Raw genomic sequence first — 17,966 nt, 5'->3', positions numbered from 1 at the left:
TGATCCCCATCTTTTCCAATTTAGCAAATAATTCCCCATGTGGAACCGTATCAAATGCCTTACTGAAATCGAGGTAAATTAGATCCACTCTGTTTCCTTTTCTAAAAAATCTGTTACCTTCTCAAAGAAGGAGATCAGGCCTCATGGGCGCAGCAACTCCTGTGGGGCCAGGTCTCTCTTCTTGCCCCCGCCGGCGGGGCCACTTCCAGGGCCACTCAGACTCTGCGGACACCAGGTAGCGGTATGGACATGCTAACCGGGGAACACAACCTCCTGCCAGAAGTGACGGAGGTCAAGAAAGCATGTGCAAATGCCAGCGGGAAGGGCAGAGAAGAGCGGGCCAGGCTGGGCCAGATTTTTTATGACATGCTACTGCCTGCCAGGATCCTGGCCGCCGGCCCTGCTCAGGCCACTGCTGGTCTGGGTTCGGCACTGGGCTGAGCAGGGCCAGCGACTAGGACCCCGGCTGGCAGCAGCGTGCCATTAAAAATCGGCTCGTGTGCTGTCTTTGGCATGCGTGCCATAGGCTGCTGACCCCTGGGCTAGGGACACCATCCTGGTTAATAGCCATTGATGGACCTATCCTCCATGAACTTATCTAGTTCTTTTTTGAACCCTGTTATGGTCTTGGCCTTCACAACATTCTCTGGCAAAGAGTTCCATAGCCTGACTGTGCGTTGTATGAAAAAATACTTCCTTTTGGAAGTATTAAGGATCTTTTATTCCCTCTGGACAGTCTCATCTTTCCTCTCTTTATGCAACAACAACATATAAACTCAGACTATAGACCTATATGCAATGATTGAATCCATTACTAAAATGAAAACTGAAGTGAATATTATTTTCTCTGGGGGTGGGGGTATTACAAGTGAACATACCCAACCCACCGTCTAGAGAGGATTAAGTTTGGTGAGTTCACTTACTACAAGACTCCAGAGGACTATAGTTCACATTAAAAACAACAACAATCCCCCCCCTCAACCACCACCACTACTTTACATGTTTTCTCAGTGTGAGCTAATACAACGTCACTCAAGATTCAGGAAAGAGCAAGAGGTGAGCTAACATAAAGGTTTAATTGCATGTCACTCCATGAAATACGCATACAGCAGAAAACCACACTGACAAGTACCAGAATCATATATGTTTTGGCTTGTTTATCAGAGACAATTTCTGATTTTTTTTTTTGGTATCTGAATAAAAAAACCCTTTATTTATTGAAGAACAGACTGACATACAGTCAGGTAGGAAAGAACCTGACCTCTGGTAAGACGTTGGGGGACAGGGCAACCCCCCGATGCCATTTCCAGTACCTCAAATACCATGAGGGAAGTGGGTATTCTGTGCTTCACATCCACGGAGGCTACTGCCACTTCTGAGGAACCCAGCCAGTTTGGAGCTTCTGTAAACTCTGTATCAAAGAGGCGCATTTTATCTATTTCACTCCCTATGGGAAGTAGCACAGAATATAAGCATCAAAGACATGACCAGGAAATGGGTGGTTTGGCCTAAAGGTTGGAGCCTTGGGGGCAGCTAGGCTAGGAGGTTAGAGTGGAACTGAGTTGAAGTCAAGAATCAGGGAAATAGGACACCTGGGGACGTAGTTGAGAGCAGAGCTGAGGGTCAGAACCTGTGATCAGAAACCAAATGCCAGGGCCACTGGGAGAGCTGGAGACTTGGTTGGGAAGCAGAGCCAGGGATGTCAAGGATGGAGAATGATAGGAACTGAAGCAGGCACAAGGGCAGGTGGGGCAGGAGCAGGCACAAGAAGCAGGACCAAATGCAGCTGCGAGCAGGGAACGTGTTGAGCAGCCAGCAAGCTCCAGCTGTTGCTGGGTTAAATAGTTGTTGGCTCCACCCCTCCACCAATCAAGAAGTGCAAACACGCAGCCCCTGTTAGAATCAGCCATCCATTAAGTCACTAAGAGATTGCCCTGCTGTACAGGGCTCCCCATACAGTACCACCCCTCTCCCCGCAAAGACAACTTTTAAGGGTCATAAGGCCCAGTTTTTTTTGGTGAAAGACAAGTATAAGCTCAGGCATTCCCTTCTGGTTCCGAAGATTGTTCTTCCAAACTACAACATTCCCAGTGCACCAGGTAGTAAAGTCGACTTCTGATTCACTTAGAATTCAGGATTTCTCGGACTTTCTGACCTTGAAGGAAAGTGATGGAGCAGAGCAGTCAGGGAAATGGTTTTCTGTGTGGGGCTTCAGCAGGGACATAAAAAATTGGATGGACATTCAGGAATTCAGGCAGTTGTAGTGGGACTGCTATTGGGTTGACTTGTTCAGTAATCTCAAATGGATCCAGGTACTGGTGGTCTAATTTGGCAGATGGGTGGTAGGATTTGACATGGTTAGAGGACAGCCAGACCTTCTCCTCTGCACTGAGTGTCGGTGCAAGTGGGCGGTTTTGGTTGGAATGACATTTATGTTTCCTTGGCAGACTCCAGATGCTCAATACATTCCTGGTGAACTTGAAGGTGGGTAATGAGATCTGTCACAGTAGTAACTTGCGAGTGTGACTAGATGGAAATGAGGGTGAAAACCATAACTGGCATAAAATGGACTGTGTTGAATGCAGGTATGGATGGAATTATTTTAAGCGAATTTGGCATATGGCAGGAGAGTGACCCAATCCTCTTGGCAGTAGTTAAGGAAGCACTGAAGGCATTGCTTGAGCATTTGATATACCTGTTCTATTTGCCTGTTGGTCTGCAGGTGACAGGATGAGGTGGTAAAGAGTTCAATTCCTAGGAGTTTACAGAGCTCACACCGCAACTGAGAAGTGAATAATGGGCTCTGATCAGACACTATTCTGTCCGGAAATCTGTGGAACCAAAAAACAGTTTAGGAAAAGACAAGCTGTTTCCTGAGTGGTGGGGAGAGAGCGAAAAGAAATAGAGCACCATCTTAGTGAAAAGATCAACTGTTAGGATGATGGTTCAACCTTGGGAACAAGATAGTTCCACAGTAAAATCCAGGGTTCAGGTGGAATGGGATGAGCCTGGAATTAACTGAACAGTTCATCATGTGGGCACTTGTTCTGACAGCACAGGTCATAGGAGTGGACATATTTTTTTCATGTCAGTACTTGCCCCTGGCCACCAGTGAATTTTGTACCACCAAGTCTGGAGTCTTATGGCAGCCAGAATGGCTGGCCATCAGCATATCGTGGCACATTCTCAACACTTTGATTCTGGGCTGACCTTTTAGCATATAAAGACACTTCCCATGATTCAGAAGACCATTGTGCAAATAGAAAGCTGAGCTGGCCAGTATGTTGGAGGAATCAAGTGCCTGACAGATTTTGGTCACTTGCAGGTCTTTTGGGAGTTGTGTCAGAATAAGGAACACCAAATCCCAGGCTATGGCTCCACAAATACAATTAGCTGGGCATAGCACAGTATCTTGGGGAGCTGTGTTTGTTTTGGCTTATTCATCCTTGCAGGAAAGGGTGTCATGAAACAGGAAACAGGTCATGAAACAGGAAAGCAATCAGTAATGAGGAAATCAAATTTGGTAAAGAAAAGTGACCAATGGATCTGCTGTTGTTTAAAATGATGGGCTATTGAAAGATTCTTTAAGTTCTTGTGATAAGTAAGGACCTGGACTGGGAACTGAGTCTCCTCCTAAAAATGTCTCTATTCTTCAATTGCAGTTTTGATTGCCAGCAGCTCCTTGTCTTAGACATCACAGTTTTTCCACAGCAGGTGCTACTTTACAGGTATAATACATGCAAGGATGGAGTTGGTTATAGGGCCTACATTTTTCAGAAGTACAGCCCCCATTGCAAAATTCAATGTTTCAATGCAAAGTTACTGCTTCCATAGTAAAAGATTTAGCAGGGCCCAGATGCACAAGAACAGGAACTAAAGCTTTCTTTGGCTGATTGAAGGCTGATTTCCTCCTCTGACCAGACAAAACTAACCTGTTTTTGCAGGAGTACAGTTATTAGTGCCACTAGCTGGGAGAATCATTTAATGAAGCGTGGATAAAAACTGGCAAATCCAAGAAAATGCTGAACCCCCCTAAGTGATGGCAGACACTTTACATAGGTCATTTGCTAGGCTCTTTGGGAGAACTGATGTAACTGAGGAACTCAACAGTATCATTGTCAAATTCACATTTCTTCAGTTAAGCATAGAGGCGAGTCTGGTGAAGTCTATCAAGGACAAAGAGAATGTGTGTATGATGTTGCACTCCATATGTTTATGGAAGGATGCTAATGAGTGTGAATAAAATGTAACAAATATGCTTCACGCAAAAGGTCTCTTGTAAAGTATCATTGCAAAGCTTATAATCTACTGAGTGTGTTCATCTTATTTGTATGAATGTATCATTCTTGTATCTAAAGCTAGAAATATGAAGTATTATCTGAAGTCCTATTGTAATTATGCAAAGTGTGGGCAATTAATGGTGGCTTAGAATCTTGATGGCTCCCATTAACTAGAACAATTGGCTGTAAATGGCTCTGTTTTCTTGTAAGCCTTCCTGTGTTTGTGGGAGTCAGGTCAGAAAAAATGGAGGCTTGGGGTCTCACAGGACATGTGACCTTGTCACCTGGTACTGGAATCCATCTTAAAACTGGTGCTTTTCTATTAAAAAGGAGGGGTGGGAACCCAGAGAGACAAAAAATTCCTGCCTCCAGGGCTGGCTCCAGGGGTTTCGCTGCCCCAAGCACCCAAAAAGAAAAAAAAAAAGCCGCAATCACAATCCCAGCCTGCAGCAATTCAGCGGGAGGTCCTTCGCTCCAAGCGGGAGTGAGGGACCCTCCGCCGAATTGCCGCTGAATACCTGGAGGTGCTGCCCCTCTCCAGAGTGGCCGCCTCAAGCACCTGCTTGATAAGCTGGTGCCTGGAGCTGGCCCTGCTGCCTTGTACCACAGTTCTAAAAGGGGGTTGAACAGAACAAAGGGGGCTGCCAGTCATGAGAAATCCCCTGGTTACCATTTAATCTGGAACTGTAAGGACTCTAGTCTGTGAAAGAAGCTTAACGGAACATCTCTGAGGGTGAGATTTACTTGTATTTAGTTTCTTCATGTATTAGGCTTAGACTTGCGTGTTTTGTTTTATTTTGCTTGGTAACTTACTTTGGTCTGTCTGTTATTACTTGAAACCACTTAAATCCTAGTTTTTATACTTAATAAAATCACTTTTGTTTATTAACTAACCCGGAGTAAGTGATTAATACCCGGGGGAGCAAATAGCTGATGCATCTCTCTATCAGTGTTCTAGAGGGTGGACAATTCATGAGTGTATCCTGTATAAGCTTTATACAGAGTAAAACGGATTTATTTGGGGTTTGGATCCCATTGGGAAATGGGTGTCTGGGTGCTGGAGATTGAAAACCACTCAGCAGGTTAGCTATTAAAGCCTGCAGCTTTGGGGACGTGATTCAGACATGGGTCTGTACTGCAGCAGGCTAGCGTGTCTGGCTCAACAGGGCAGGGTTCTGGAGTCCCGAGTCATCAGGGAAAATAGGATCAGAGGTAATTTCACCACATCAGGTGACAGTACTAAAGGGGTCTCTGTGACCAAAGCACATCACAGTGTGCTCATGTAGCTTCTGGTTTTCAGAGAACACAAGGATTATCTAAACAGATAACAAGTTGGTCCATCATGTCCCAGAAAATGTTGTTCACAAAATGCTGAAACATAACTGGAGCATTACATAGCTCAAATGGCATAACTAAGTACTCAAAATGTCCCTGTCAAGCGTGGAACATGGTCTTCCACCCATCACCTTTCTTCACACAAACTGGCCCATAACTGTGTGAAGGTCCAGTTTAGATAAAACCCTAGCTAATCAAAGTCTCTCAAAAAGTTCATTAATAAGTGGCAAAGGGTGGCGATTTTGAACTGTCACTCTATTCAGGGGCTAGTAACACAAGAGCATAGGGAGCCATCTTTTTTCCATGGGGGAAAAAAAAAACCTACAAAAAGATGCCCCCATTGGAGAAGTGGAAGGATGAATAAATCTTTTCTCTAAATTCTCATGAAGGTAGTCCCAGAGCACCTGGAGTTCCAGTTCTGAAAGGGAGTAAATACGGCCAAAAGGAATGTCAGACTTGAGCTGCAGGTCAATGGGGCAATCATAACTGTAAAGTAGTGGCAAAACATCTGCTCTCCTTTTGTCAAAGACATCAGCAGTCTTGATATTTCTCTAAAATATCTGAAGGGGACAAAGGGGTGACAGAAATGGTGGCATCTACTTTTAAAGTCCCCCCTTCATCAATTGCATTGCAAGAGGATTCAGGACTAACACTTAACTTTGGAAGACATGACTGGCAGCAGAATCTTGAGGTAAAGGGTACTGTGACTCAGCTCCACTGGATGTGTGGGTCATGGGCAACCAGCCAAGGAATATTGAGGATGGTAGAGGAATGAGGCGGCAGATTAGTTGATATTTCTGAACCTCCCAGTGGCTTTGGAGGGTGGTCACAGTCAGCAGTGTTGTCTGATTAGTAACTGGGCCAGAGAAGGGGGGGGGGGGGCATCAATGAATTCTACCAAACCAGGGATGCTGCTACATCATGTGGGGATGTTATGGGTCCAAGCAAAATCTAGGTCCATGAAGTTGTCTGAGGACCTTGAATCCACCAGCAGTCTCAGCCCAATCTCGGACCTGGCAAGTTATCATAACCAAAGAGGAAGCTGGAGACTTGCTGGCCAGCCACCGCCAGGAAGTATAGAAGGGGCTTTCCTGACTGGGACAGGACAGGAGTCTTACTGGGGAACCCCTGGACATAGTCTAAGACTTAGTGCTAGCTCCTTTCTGCATCAGTAAGGCAGGGCTGAATTTGGTTGGCTTGTGGGGAATCAAAAACTGGACTCCTTTTGCAGTCACTATTCATCCAGACGATCACCGATGCTCATGCACAGCTTGACCAGGGGATCTAAGTCAGATGCTGGCCTTACCCATCCTGGCTCTTCATTCAAGCTATGCTGAAAATGGTAGCTCTGTTGGATGGTAAGCACAGGAATTCCACAGGGAACCTGGTGACTGGTCTATTTCCCTGGCATACATTCTGAAGCATGCTTTTGGCAGAACGGGAATGGTTCAGGTCATCCAAAACAATTGCTATGGCTCAACTGAATTCCTCCAGTTGCCTCAGCAAGGGACTGGAAGTCTCCAGGAGGTGGGATGACCGGGCCAGGGCCTCCCCAGTTAATGGAATGATAATGAGCTCCACTCAGGCCTGGTCAGTGGGAAATGACAGGATGTAGCATGAGCAGGAGTTGGCATCGATTCACAAAGCTGCATTTCTCGTGGTCACTATCAAACTGGGCTGGCAGCAGATCTTCAGGTCCTGAGGGATCTGGGTCCCAGATACAAAGATCTATGCCTACAGGGCTGAGATCTGGGACTGTAGCCTCTGCAAGGTGTTCATTATATCCGTTGGAAAGAGGGAGGCCTTAACAGGTGTCAAACCCACAGCCGAAGAAAGTCTGAAGACTCTCTCTCTTGCACTAATCAAACTGTCAAGTAAATGACTGGATGCTGGCAGTCATGCCTAATGATGAGATCCATGGGGGATTCACCAGGCCTGGAGGCTAGAGCAGAGCCAAGCTGGAGTGAAGAATCAGAGCCTTGGGACACCTGGGGACATAGTCGAGAGCAGAGCTGAGAATTAGAACCAGTGATCAGAAGCCAAATGCCAGAGGCAATGATCAAGCCAGAGACTTGGTCCAAAAACAGAACCCAGGGTATCAAGAATGGAGAAGGATAGGGGCTACAGCAGGCACAAGAGCAGGAGGCAACAGGCGGCTGGACAAAGAGCAGCTGCAGGCTAGGAATGTGTTGAGCAGCCAGCCAGTTCTGGCTGTTGCTAGGTTAGATAGTAGTTAGCTCCACCCCTCCACCAATTATAAAGTACAATCAAATAGGCAGCCCGTTAGGATCAGCTGTGTCCAGTGTGTCCCTACTAGATTGCCCCTGTTGCAGCTGGCTCCCTGACAATAAATCAGTTGATCTACTCACCTTTCCCAAAAAGGAAGATTTTGATGAATCTTTGTAAGGAAATTCCTAAAAATCATTAGAATTGCAGTGTAATCAAAGTATTTACCCCTATTAACTCTGTGAAACAGAACCAAATGGAAAACTGAGCCAATAAAACTCACTGTTTGTGCGACTGGGCTTTGTTTTGAGGTGAATTTCTTGAAAGTGTGCCTGCTGCCCAGCATCATTGGCTTGGACTTCAGAGTGAGGGGACAGGGATGTATCCCCACAGACACCTGTGAGAAAGATGACTCAGGTCTAGTAGCCATTTCCCCTGTTTTACCCTCCCAGTGTTATTTTTTGAGTTAAATCCCACCTTTTAAATTAGCACTTTCATTTTGTATTCTATCTTCCCCCAGCTCTTATCCCTCTCTAACTGAAAGCAGAGCTCACTCCAACATGAGCTGTGCAACATGGGCATCTTGCAGGCAGTCTTTGAGCCTATATTGACTCTCTTGCGCTTACTGCATTAACTCCATTTGCTCACTCTTTCTGTTGGTAGTTTCCTCCTCCCATCCACTTGTCTGCTACCAGTTAGAGAAAAAGCACAGGAAATGCGTGGGTATAGGGATCTTGCTGTTGCTGGCACAAGAGGGGAAATGAACCAATATAGTCCTAGGGCTAATCAAGTTGCAATCACACTCCACACAAGCGAGTTTGAAAATCACCCCCACCCCCACAGCTGTCTGCTTCGCAGTGTGAATCATTCTAAGAATCTGGTGCTCTCCTCCCACCCTTAGTATTAGAGGCAGCAGAAGAGGGGTAGAAGGAGCAGTGTCCTAGCACAGTAGCTAGATCACTATCAGATGCGCCTTCAGTGTGTTAGTGCCAACACCAGCAGAGTGAACTGAGCAAGTGTTGGCAAAGGCTAGAATAAGCACCACAGTGTAAAACAGAGATGCTAATTAGAAAGGTTTAGTGTAAAAAGGTAGTTTCATGGCAAAAAGGAGTTTCCTCTGTTCTAACACTGTGGTCATGCACTATTGCCCCCTCAACATGAGGATACAGATTCCCTAGTTTAGATTGCAGCTCCAACTTATTTTTCAAATAACTACTCTTTTGTGGTTTTTAAAGTTATTGCAGCTCACAGGTGTATTTCTTAAATGAGAAATGTTCACCGATGTGTGGCGAGAAATCTCGAATGATCTAGGAACCACAGAAAACACTGAGCTCTATACCTTATTTGGTGTAAAACCAGAAGAACTGTTTGAGAACAGCCTCAGAAAGGTTAATAAGAAGTTGGCCCACTGAGACTATTGACATTTCTTAGTTATTAGCTGAAATTGATAATGGTGGGCAGGTACTGCTTCTAATCTTTGTTCTCAGTTACCATAAAACACTGTCTGATGCCAAACAGTGCCTTGAAATGGAGAAAGGCACTTTAACTTGTTTCAGATGAGCAACTGGGAGTGTGCCAGTTTTGTACATGAACAGTCAGAAGCATGTTCCTGCACAGCAGGATGTGATCAAACTATTTAGAACTCTAAAACCAGGGTTGCTTGCCAATTGTGTTACTGCTTCAATCCAGGGTATTAAAAACAGACAACGGTATACTGGCCATGAAACCATTGCTTTTCTTCTACAACAAATTCTACACCTTTAATATTAAACTTTGCATAGCAACAGCCTATACCTTGGTTACAAAATACCTACTCAATGGAAGTTAGGGCTGAAAACACAATAAATACATGATCCTTCTGTAGTATGATCCATGCTCTTGGTTGACTTCCTTTAAAAGCACCTTCAAGCTGTACCAATAAAAATCATTTCTTTTCTTTCCTCAAAAGGGAACAAATTTTTTTGCAATGCCTTACTGAGTGCCCCAGTTTCAGCTGCCAAACCTTTAATCATATTAACATTCCTATCCAGAAGGTGTAAAATGGCTTATAGCCAGTTGCTACTTTAAGGCATTACACCATATTGCCTCCTGCTGGTAACTATTTCCTTTAAAGTATTTAATGAAGATAACCAAATTGTGACTACAGTGTGTTGTATTTGTATTAAATATTAATCACAAATATATTTGATTACTCAATAAACAAGCAAGACTTGCAAAGAAAAACAAGAACTACATTACATACATTTAAATGAACAGGATATTTCCATGAATGGGTTAAGGTTAAACTGAATATAAACCAAGAAACTGAAAAGAAAACAGAGAGCTGCTGAATGCCATGAGAATGAAGAAATCGAAGAGCAGCCATAAAACACACAAGTTCTACACCATAACACAGTATCTGTTCACTGACAAATGTGTCTTGGCAAATACAACAGAATGGTTGTGTTTGTTTGTTTTTTTAAAAGGGGATTGACATTGGTGTGTGTGCTGGGGGTGGGAAGGGATGGATGTCAATGTTTAGCCATACTTTAGTTGTTTGTTTTTTATTCATTTGAAAATACATACTAAAAGTAGTATCAAATATTTGAGTTTATATCGTTTTATTTGTTTTCACACATACAAAATGTAGTTTGCATATTTGCTCAGCAATCTAGTGAATGATCTAAGATTGCGGACACGTGTGCCGCTCAATATGGTGATAACAGTGTCCATCTTTCTGTTAAGACATGGTGATCACATTTAAAATTTCAAAACAAACAGTTGGATCTAGATATTTGTGATTCAAAGGGTTTTTTTAAAAAATAAATTTCCTAAAAATTAGTGAGCATTTCTAGTTTGTGCAGCAGTAAAAAATTCAAGCAAAATTCAAAGTCACAAAATATAACTAGTTAACTATTGTCAAGCATTTGTACAACAGCAGTCTAATTAAATACAATAATCTAATACAATAGAGCCACCACAATGTACTGAAAGGAAAAAAACAAACAACCAACAAAAACAAAAAACACCCAACACACACACACCACACCACACACCTGAAAGACTACTTCAAGACAGCCTGTATTTACATGCTCATAGGGGGCACCCAATTTATTACAGTGCATCCATTATTTAAGAATATTAAATATTGTTGAACTGAAACATAACTGATAAGTTAAAGTTGCATAGCCTTCTGTGTTACAGTTTCTGAATCAGAAAAATCTGAAAACCTATAAATAATACCAGAAGAGCTAGATGCTCTTCAGGTAAATTGTAGTTAACAGTCAAGTGTCAGGCTGTGAAGGGATTCATTCAGAAGGTTAATGGATTAGCTTAATTAAACATACTCCCTGTAAAACCCTGAAAGCAGGGAGGAAGTGAAATCAGTTATGCTGGTAACTTAAGTGGCACTATTGCTCCTTCACCAGATACTAACAAGTTGCATAGGAGGATGTAGTTTTCACAGAGCCTCACAAATTCCGAACTCTTAAATGCTGTGCTCCAGAGGACAGCCACAGACTACAAATGTCTCCCTATGGGTGTGACTGATTGTAACCCGTTTTGGCTCAATTTTTATGATGTGCTTTTATGTGAATGTGATTTTATGTTCACTGAAAATGGAGAGTTAGCATCTTGCAGATGCTAACAACACCTGTGACAAGGCCAGATCTAAATGACAATAATTTGGGTTTATTATAATATAATTATAGATATCCCATGTTACCTTCAGTCCTCTTGTGGTCTAATGCAAGATTCTCTCTCCTGTTCTTCTTGCTAATAAATTGTAATAACTGTTATTAAAATCTTAACAAAAGACCAGTAATTTGTATACAGTGGAGTCGCATCTTATGCGGGTGTAGGTTCTAAAGTCAGCGCGTAAGGCGAAAATCATGTATAGTCAAAACTACCCTTGAAAATCCCTTAAATCGCCCATAAAGGACAGTATACTGTACATGGTTGTGTGTACAATCCTGTACAGTAATATGTATAAATGTGTAATGTATACAGTAATGTACATTATATAATAAAGAGTATATATGCAAAATATAATTTTACAGTACTGTATTTTTAATTACAGGGGGTCATCAGGGCTTGATGTCGATCCAGGAAACAGAGGTGACGGAGAGCTTGGGTGACGGCGAGCGAGTTGTAGACTAAGTGGTTGGCTCTGGTTCAGCTCGAGAAGTTGATTGCGTAAGCTCATCTGCTGCTGACTGTTTTTCCTTGAAAAACATGGTGATTGGCCACTGTCGCTGTTGTCTCTTCAGCTGCTCAAACATTTCTTGATACAGTCTCAAATTGTCTGCAATACTCCATGTGATTTTGAGGCTTCGTTCCATAGAGGGATCATATTCAGAAATTAAATCATTTAAGTGTTTCACTGCTTGGAATTCAAGCAGTGAAACAAATTTATGAAGATTCCAGCTTGCTGGCTCTTCTTGTTTGTCGTCATCATCTTTGTCTTTTGTAGACAATTTTATCAGTTCCTCTAACTCTTCCTTAGTCAATGTTTCTCTATGGCTCTCAATTAATTCTTCAATTTCTTCCTCAAGGATGTTGACGAAGCCATCACCACCCTCTTGCCTGGCCACCTAAGCAATGCCTTTCACTTCTTTGTCAATGGTCGGGAAACCCTTAAAATCATTCACACATTCTTTCCATAGGTTCTACCAACATGCATTGACTGTTTCAGGCTTGATTGCATCCATTGCCTGTTTAATATACGTGATGCAATGTTGAACGACTTCCCACACTCCATCACACTGAGATTGGGATCAGCATCCATAGTGCTACGTATCCGTGAGAGTGTATGCCTCATGTACGTGGCCTTGAAACAGCAAATCACGCCTTGGTCAAGAGGATGGAGGTGGTACTGGGGGGAAGAAAGACGACTTCAACGTCATTACGTGCAAACCAGAGTGCCGCAGGGTGGCCAGGAACTTTGTCTACAATCAGCAGCACTTTAAAGTCAAGTCCTTTCTCTTCGAGGTACTGTTTGACCTCCGGAATGAAGCAACCAATCCAGAAATAATGCTGACGTCACCCAAGCCTTTTTATTTGATTGTCAGAACACAGGCAGAAGATTTTTGTTCTTGCCTTTTAGGGCACGGGGATTTGCAGCCCTGTAGGACAAGCCCGGCTTTATTAAAATGCCCAGCCGCATTGCCACAAAACAACACAGTCACATGGTCTTTAGCTGCTTTGAAGCCAGGGGTTTGTCTTTCTGATTTCGAAATGTAAGTGCAGTTGGGCATTTTTTTCCAGAAGAGCCCAATCTCATCAGCATTAAAAACTTGTTCCGGAAGATAGCCCTTTTCTTCTATGATTTTCTTTAATTGTTCGGGGTAGGCTGTTGCTGCCTCTTCATTTGCAGATGCAGCTTTACCAGTAGTCTGCACATTTTGAGGTTGAAGTGGTTCCTAAAATTGTTAAGCCAACCTTGGCTGGCTTTGAATTCCTTCTCATCAGAAGGCTAGCCCTCTTCGGCAGGAGGTTTGAACAGCGCGTAGAGGCTAAGAGCCTTTTCTCGCAACGTGTTGCGATCAATAGGCACGCGTTTATGATTCATGTCTTCTAGCCATAAGTTTAATGCCTTTTCAGTCTTCACTAAAGTCTTATCATGCACCTGGCTCACCATTTTAGCAGTTATTGGAGCACTTGATGCCATGGCTTGACGAATTTCTCTCTCTCGAAACTTGATGGCACAGATGCTAGATTCATTGTGGCCATATTTACGCACCATGTTGGAGACCAACATACTGTCTCTCAATAAGTCCAACACAGCCAGTTTTGACTCCAGTGTTGGAACAGATCACTGTTTCTTCAGTTAAGTACCAGAGGAAGTAGTTGGCTTGCATTTAGGGGCCATGTTGTACGAAAAATATGTATCTTTAAACACTAGAATCACACTGAGCGCGGCGAGATGCTCACACTATGCAGGAACTGAGACCGACTGAGGGAACAGCAGATTCACGTCTCCCATCTCATGCTCACTCCAGGGCATACGCTCATTGGGTGAAATTGCCCGCACTATTCACAGGTATCTTGTTGTTTTTCCTTTTTTTTTTGCTGAGCACATATAGTTGAATTTGCGTAAGTTAAATACGCGTATGATGCGACTCGCCTGTATTGCACAAGTACCCAAGCCATTACCAATTAAGAAATGTGGTTTGAAATGGTGGCCACACTTCCAAGACTTATAACTAATATTCTAGAATGTGTAAGATAAGAGCTTCTTACATGTAAAAATATGTTAGGTTTTCCATCAGTAAATTTCATAGAGTTCTATTCATAATAATTATTTACAATTCATAGTAGTAGGATTTTTTAATGAACATCAAGTGGAGTAGTACTGCTTGGCATCAAATGTTGGTAGCACAATATAATTCAGATCACAATGTTTTTTTTTATGACCACCACCACTACTGAAAACTACCTGTGTATTATGCTGACAGATGTGTAAATTGGCTGTGATGCTCTTGGCACCTAAGCCATTATTATGTGGAATAACTGACCTTTTATTAATGCTTGGTTTAATTATTTGGGAAAGCAATGTTTTATACATGATTCTTAGAGAGAGACGTTTTAAAAAACAGTTTGTTTGAATAATCTCATTCTCTCAGTGTGTGTGCAAGAGTGAACCATATCACTCAAATGGTGATATTCAAGAGTTTATAGGTCTTACTAACGAAGATTACAGTTCCTATTTGAAAGGACACTGACAAGAAAAAAAACAAAAACAGAACATAAAAGCAACAAACCAAAACTAAAAATATCAAACAGTCTCCTTTGCCAAAATCTTTTCCTTTACTGGTTGCCCAACTTTGAATGTCCTATGTAAGGAAAGCCAATAATAATTTTAAAAAACAGCATAAAATTTTCACAGGACTGTTGAGAAAGAATGACTAAGATATGTTCAGGTAAATTTGTATAAATTTAATCAACAAATTAAAAATAGTTGAGAAGTCAATAAAAAGTACTATGTCCTGAAGTACAGGTGATTTGGCAAACTATTTATGCTTTGCTAAAATAATTTTTTATAATTCTACCTGAAACTCTTGTCACACCTGTTCCTTGGCTAATCTATCAGTTGTACTCTATTAATTTTTATCCATTTACTGTAGAAAGCCTCAGCCCCACTAGTCTGTGAAGGATGCTCACACCTGTGCAGAGGGCCAACATAAGACCTTTTGTTTTAATGGTACCTAGATTCTGGACATCTCTATGAAGGAACAGGGCCCTAACAAGGCTGACTTAAGTAGCCCTGTGTGGCTCCAATAAGCTCCTGCAACAGGAACAAGGACCAAAGACTCTAACAGAAGTAGGTCCTCTGACTCTACCCCTTTCCCTGCTGCAGGAGCCTTCTCTGCATTGTGTATGCACCCCCTGCACAGACACCTCTTGCACAGTGAGAACAGAATTTGTCTCTATATGCCTATCATTTATTCAATATGTACATTAAGACGCAGATCCTACTCCCTTTGAAACTAAAAAATAAAAATATTCACGCCATCTGATGCTGCAAAGTAACTGTGCCAACACATGTCCTCAGAAATTCTCTCTTTTTAATATATTTGTCCTGAGCAAAGAATGAACCAACAGATGAGGGAAGCGTAGTGAAAAAAAAAAATCTGAACAGTTTCTTAGTCACCCAGCTCATTCATGGCATTTAATGAAACACAACTTTCCAGATTCCCAGAGATATTATTTCATCTTAAAGAAAACTTACTTATTTTCTAATGTTTGTCTTCTATGTTTGGAATGTGGTGAGGGAAAAATGCAAAAAAAAACCCCAAAAATAAAGAAACCCAACATTAACGCCTGTTGCAATTCCATAACTACATGAAGATTACATGTTTGCATGAAGATTACATGGTTGCATGCCAAGTAAAGCTGGCTGGCCAGGGTAAAATAGGGTAGAATGTAAGAACAGAAGTGACAGCAGAAGAGGAGGAAATTTCAGGGTTTGGAGAGGATACTCTGCTACCTGGTAGCTTCTTGGTGCAATGTAAATTCAACAACAAAGACCATAAAACGACTTTAAAAATGAGATAATCCCCAGATGGATGCTACTTGGAGACTGAATAATTTAGATAACTAAGGCTCAGGAAGGATGTTGGGTTTCTGGCCCTCTGAGAAGCAAGGCCAGATCACAGCTCTTGCATGGGGTGAGTGCTTAATGGCGGTATGTACCCCCTATCTAAAGTCTCTTTATTCTCCCCCAGCTGCCTATCCCTATGACCTGATCCCAAAGGACAGAACCCAGGAATGTGGAATCAGATCATACCAAGTGCTAAGTCTAGGACCAGCCAAGACTGGGCACAGAAGCCAAAGAGATTCTATGGTGAGGTACGACTCATAGCCCATGGAAGCAACTGAGGAGCAGGAGGGCTCTCTGCCTGCTTCAGGGAAGGGGAACTGTGTGTTTTTATGAAGTTAGGGAGATGGAAGGGACAATGTGTTCAGAGGTATCAGGAGCAGGAAGGGACATCAAATGTCTGTTGATTATAGTAAAAAAGGTAAAGACATTGAAAACCAGAACAGTATATCAAGGACCTGATTTTCAGCTCTTGAATGCAGAACCCTAGGGAAGAATTTCCTTGTCTTAAAGAGTAGTTATATGTGACAGTATTTCTCTGCCATTTATAATGCTTATCCCTTTACAAATAGAGGGCCAAGTGCAGTGTTGCCCCGCACCTTGTGTGCCCATTTACACCATCACAACGACCGCCCTGAAACTTTAAGTGGGGAGAGGAGGCGTAATTTGGCCAAGCGAACGGAACAGTGCTTTATGGGGGAATGAAAACTGTTGCAAAAGGGGTCAGTGTGATTGCTGATTCATCCCCTAGGAATGCAGAATTTAAAAGGGGCAGCTCTGGGCCTGAAGCCTCCCTTTTACACAGAACAGTCTGAAGCAGGACCCATCTTCTCTCCCCTTTAGGTGGTAAAATACCAGGTTTGGTCTAGATCTGCTGTGAGCATAACGCTAGCTGCCCCTTTTTTAGGAGGACTAGGAAGGAATTTTTCCCTTACCACTATATTGGTCTAGGTGCAGGGTTTTTTGTTTTGTTTTGTTTTTTAAAACCTTCCCCACAGCAGGTTCAGCCAGGCTCTGTTCATGCATGGCATGATGGGAGGTAGGCTATATGTCGCAACTCATTATTTAAGTGTAGGGCGGATGTCCAGTGGAGGTACTGCATAGGAAAGGTATACAGTGACCAGATAAATGGCTTGGAAAAGGACTTAAAAAGAGGTGTTCATTAAAGGAATGAATGAGGAGCGGTTGGGGACTCCTATGATTGGTACAGCAGAGAGCCAGCCCCCATTCTTATAGCCCACCTTAACCCTCCTATGACGGGGATGGATGGTAAATTCCTAGCAATGGATTTGCTGGAGAGACCTGGATGGATAAAGAGGGGGAGCTGGTAAAGCCCCTCAGGTAGTTACAGAATAAACATGGGGTTACCTGCACTGTACACTTTTATCTGCTGGGTAGTCCCAGATATCTAATAATAAAGTTGCAGCCTGATTAAACCCATGTCAAATGTCTCCTGTCCTTCTTCGGCATAACCAGACAATGAGCTGCACCCCTGAGCTCTTAGCAGTTTTATAAAGGTTAGTACTTTGGAAGCTATACTTAAAACAAGAAAACATAGAGGAGCATCTTTTGTAACCAGGAGTATTAGATGCAAAAAAATAATCTTTTCTCTTTGAACAGTGGCTTGCAAACAGCGTTAAGGCCATTTTAAATAGCATTCCTATCGTACTACAATAATTGCATAGTGTTCAGGAGTTCTCTATGTGGAAGGACTTTTTAAAAAGTGAACTATGAACGGGAAACATGCATGGAAGACTTTGCTTCCCCAAAGATGGGGGAGAGAGAATTTGGCATTGAATGTTTTTATAGATTAGTAGGGACTTACTTGAGACAATGCAGCATCCCGTTCTTCTATCACTGCATTCATTTCCTCAGCTGTTATATTCTTTCTACGCTCCTTGGTCCTGTGTATTCGATCCACAATTATAGCTCCATTCTTCTGTATAGCTATCCCTGTGTCTGCATTGTTTATTCTGTTCAGTAATTCCTGTAATGTCTACCAACAGCATTATATGTTAGTCAGACATGAAGTTTTAATATATTTTATT

The 17,966-nt window shown here is 42.6% G+C and overlaps 1 protein-coding gene across 9 annotated transcripts in view; it reads right to left on the bottom strand.

Moving 5' to 3' along the window:
• Positions 1-17,966, bottom strand: part of MIPOL1 (mirror-image polydactyly 1) — a 274,230-nt gene that overhangs the window by 153,053 nt on the left and 103,211 nt on the right. For all 9 annotated transcript variants that reach the window (XM_032789975.2, XM_032789977.2, XM_075065527.1 and 6 more), the window contains one exon: positions 17,744-17,914. In XM_032789975.2, coding sequence (XP_032645866.1) covers positions 17,744-17,914 — 171 coding nt within the window. The remainder of the gene's footprint in view (positions 1-17,743; positions 17,915-17,966) is intronic.

This window comes from Chelonoidis abingdonii, chromosome 4, assembly GCF_003597395.2.
Source record: "Chelonoidis abingdonii isolate Lonesome George chromosome 4, CheloAbing_2.0, whole genome shotgun sequence".
Classification (NCBI taxonomy): Eukaryota; Metazoa; Chordata; order Testudines; family Testudinidae; genus Chelonoidis; species Chelonoidis abingdonii.
The sequence above is the reverse complement of the archived record's forward strand: the minus strand, read 5'-3'. Positions and strand labels throughout refer to the sequence as shown.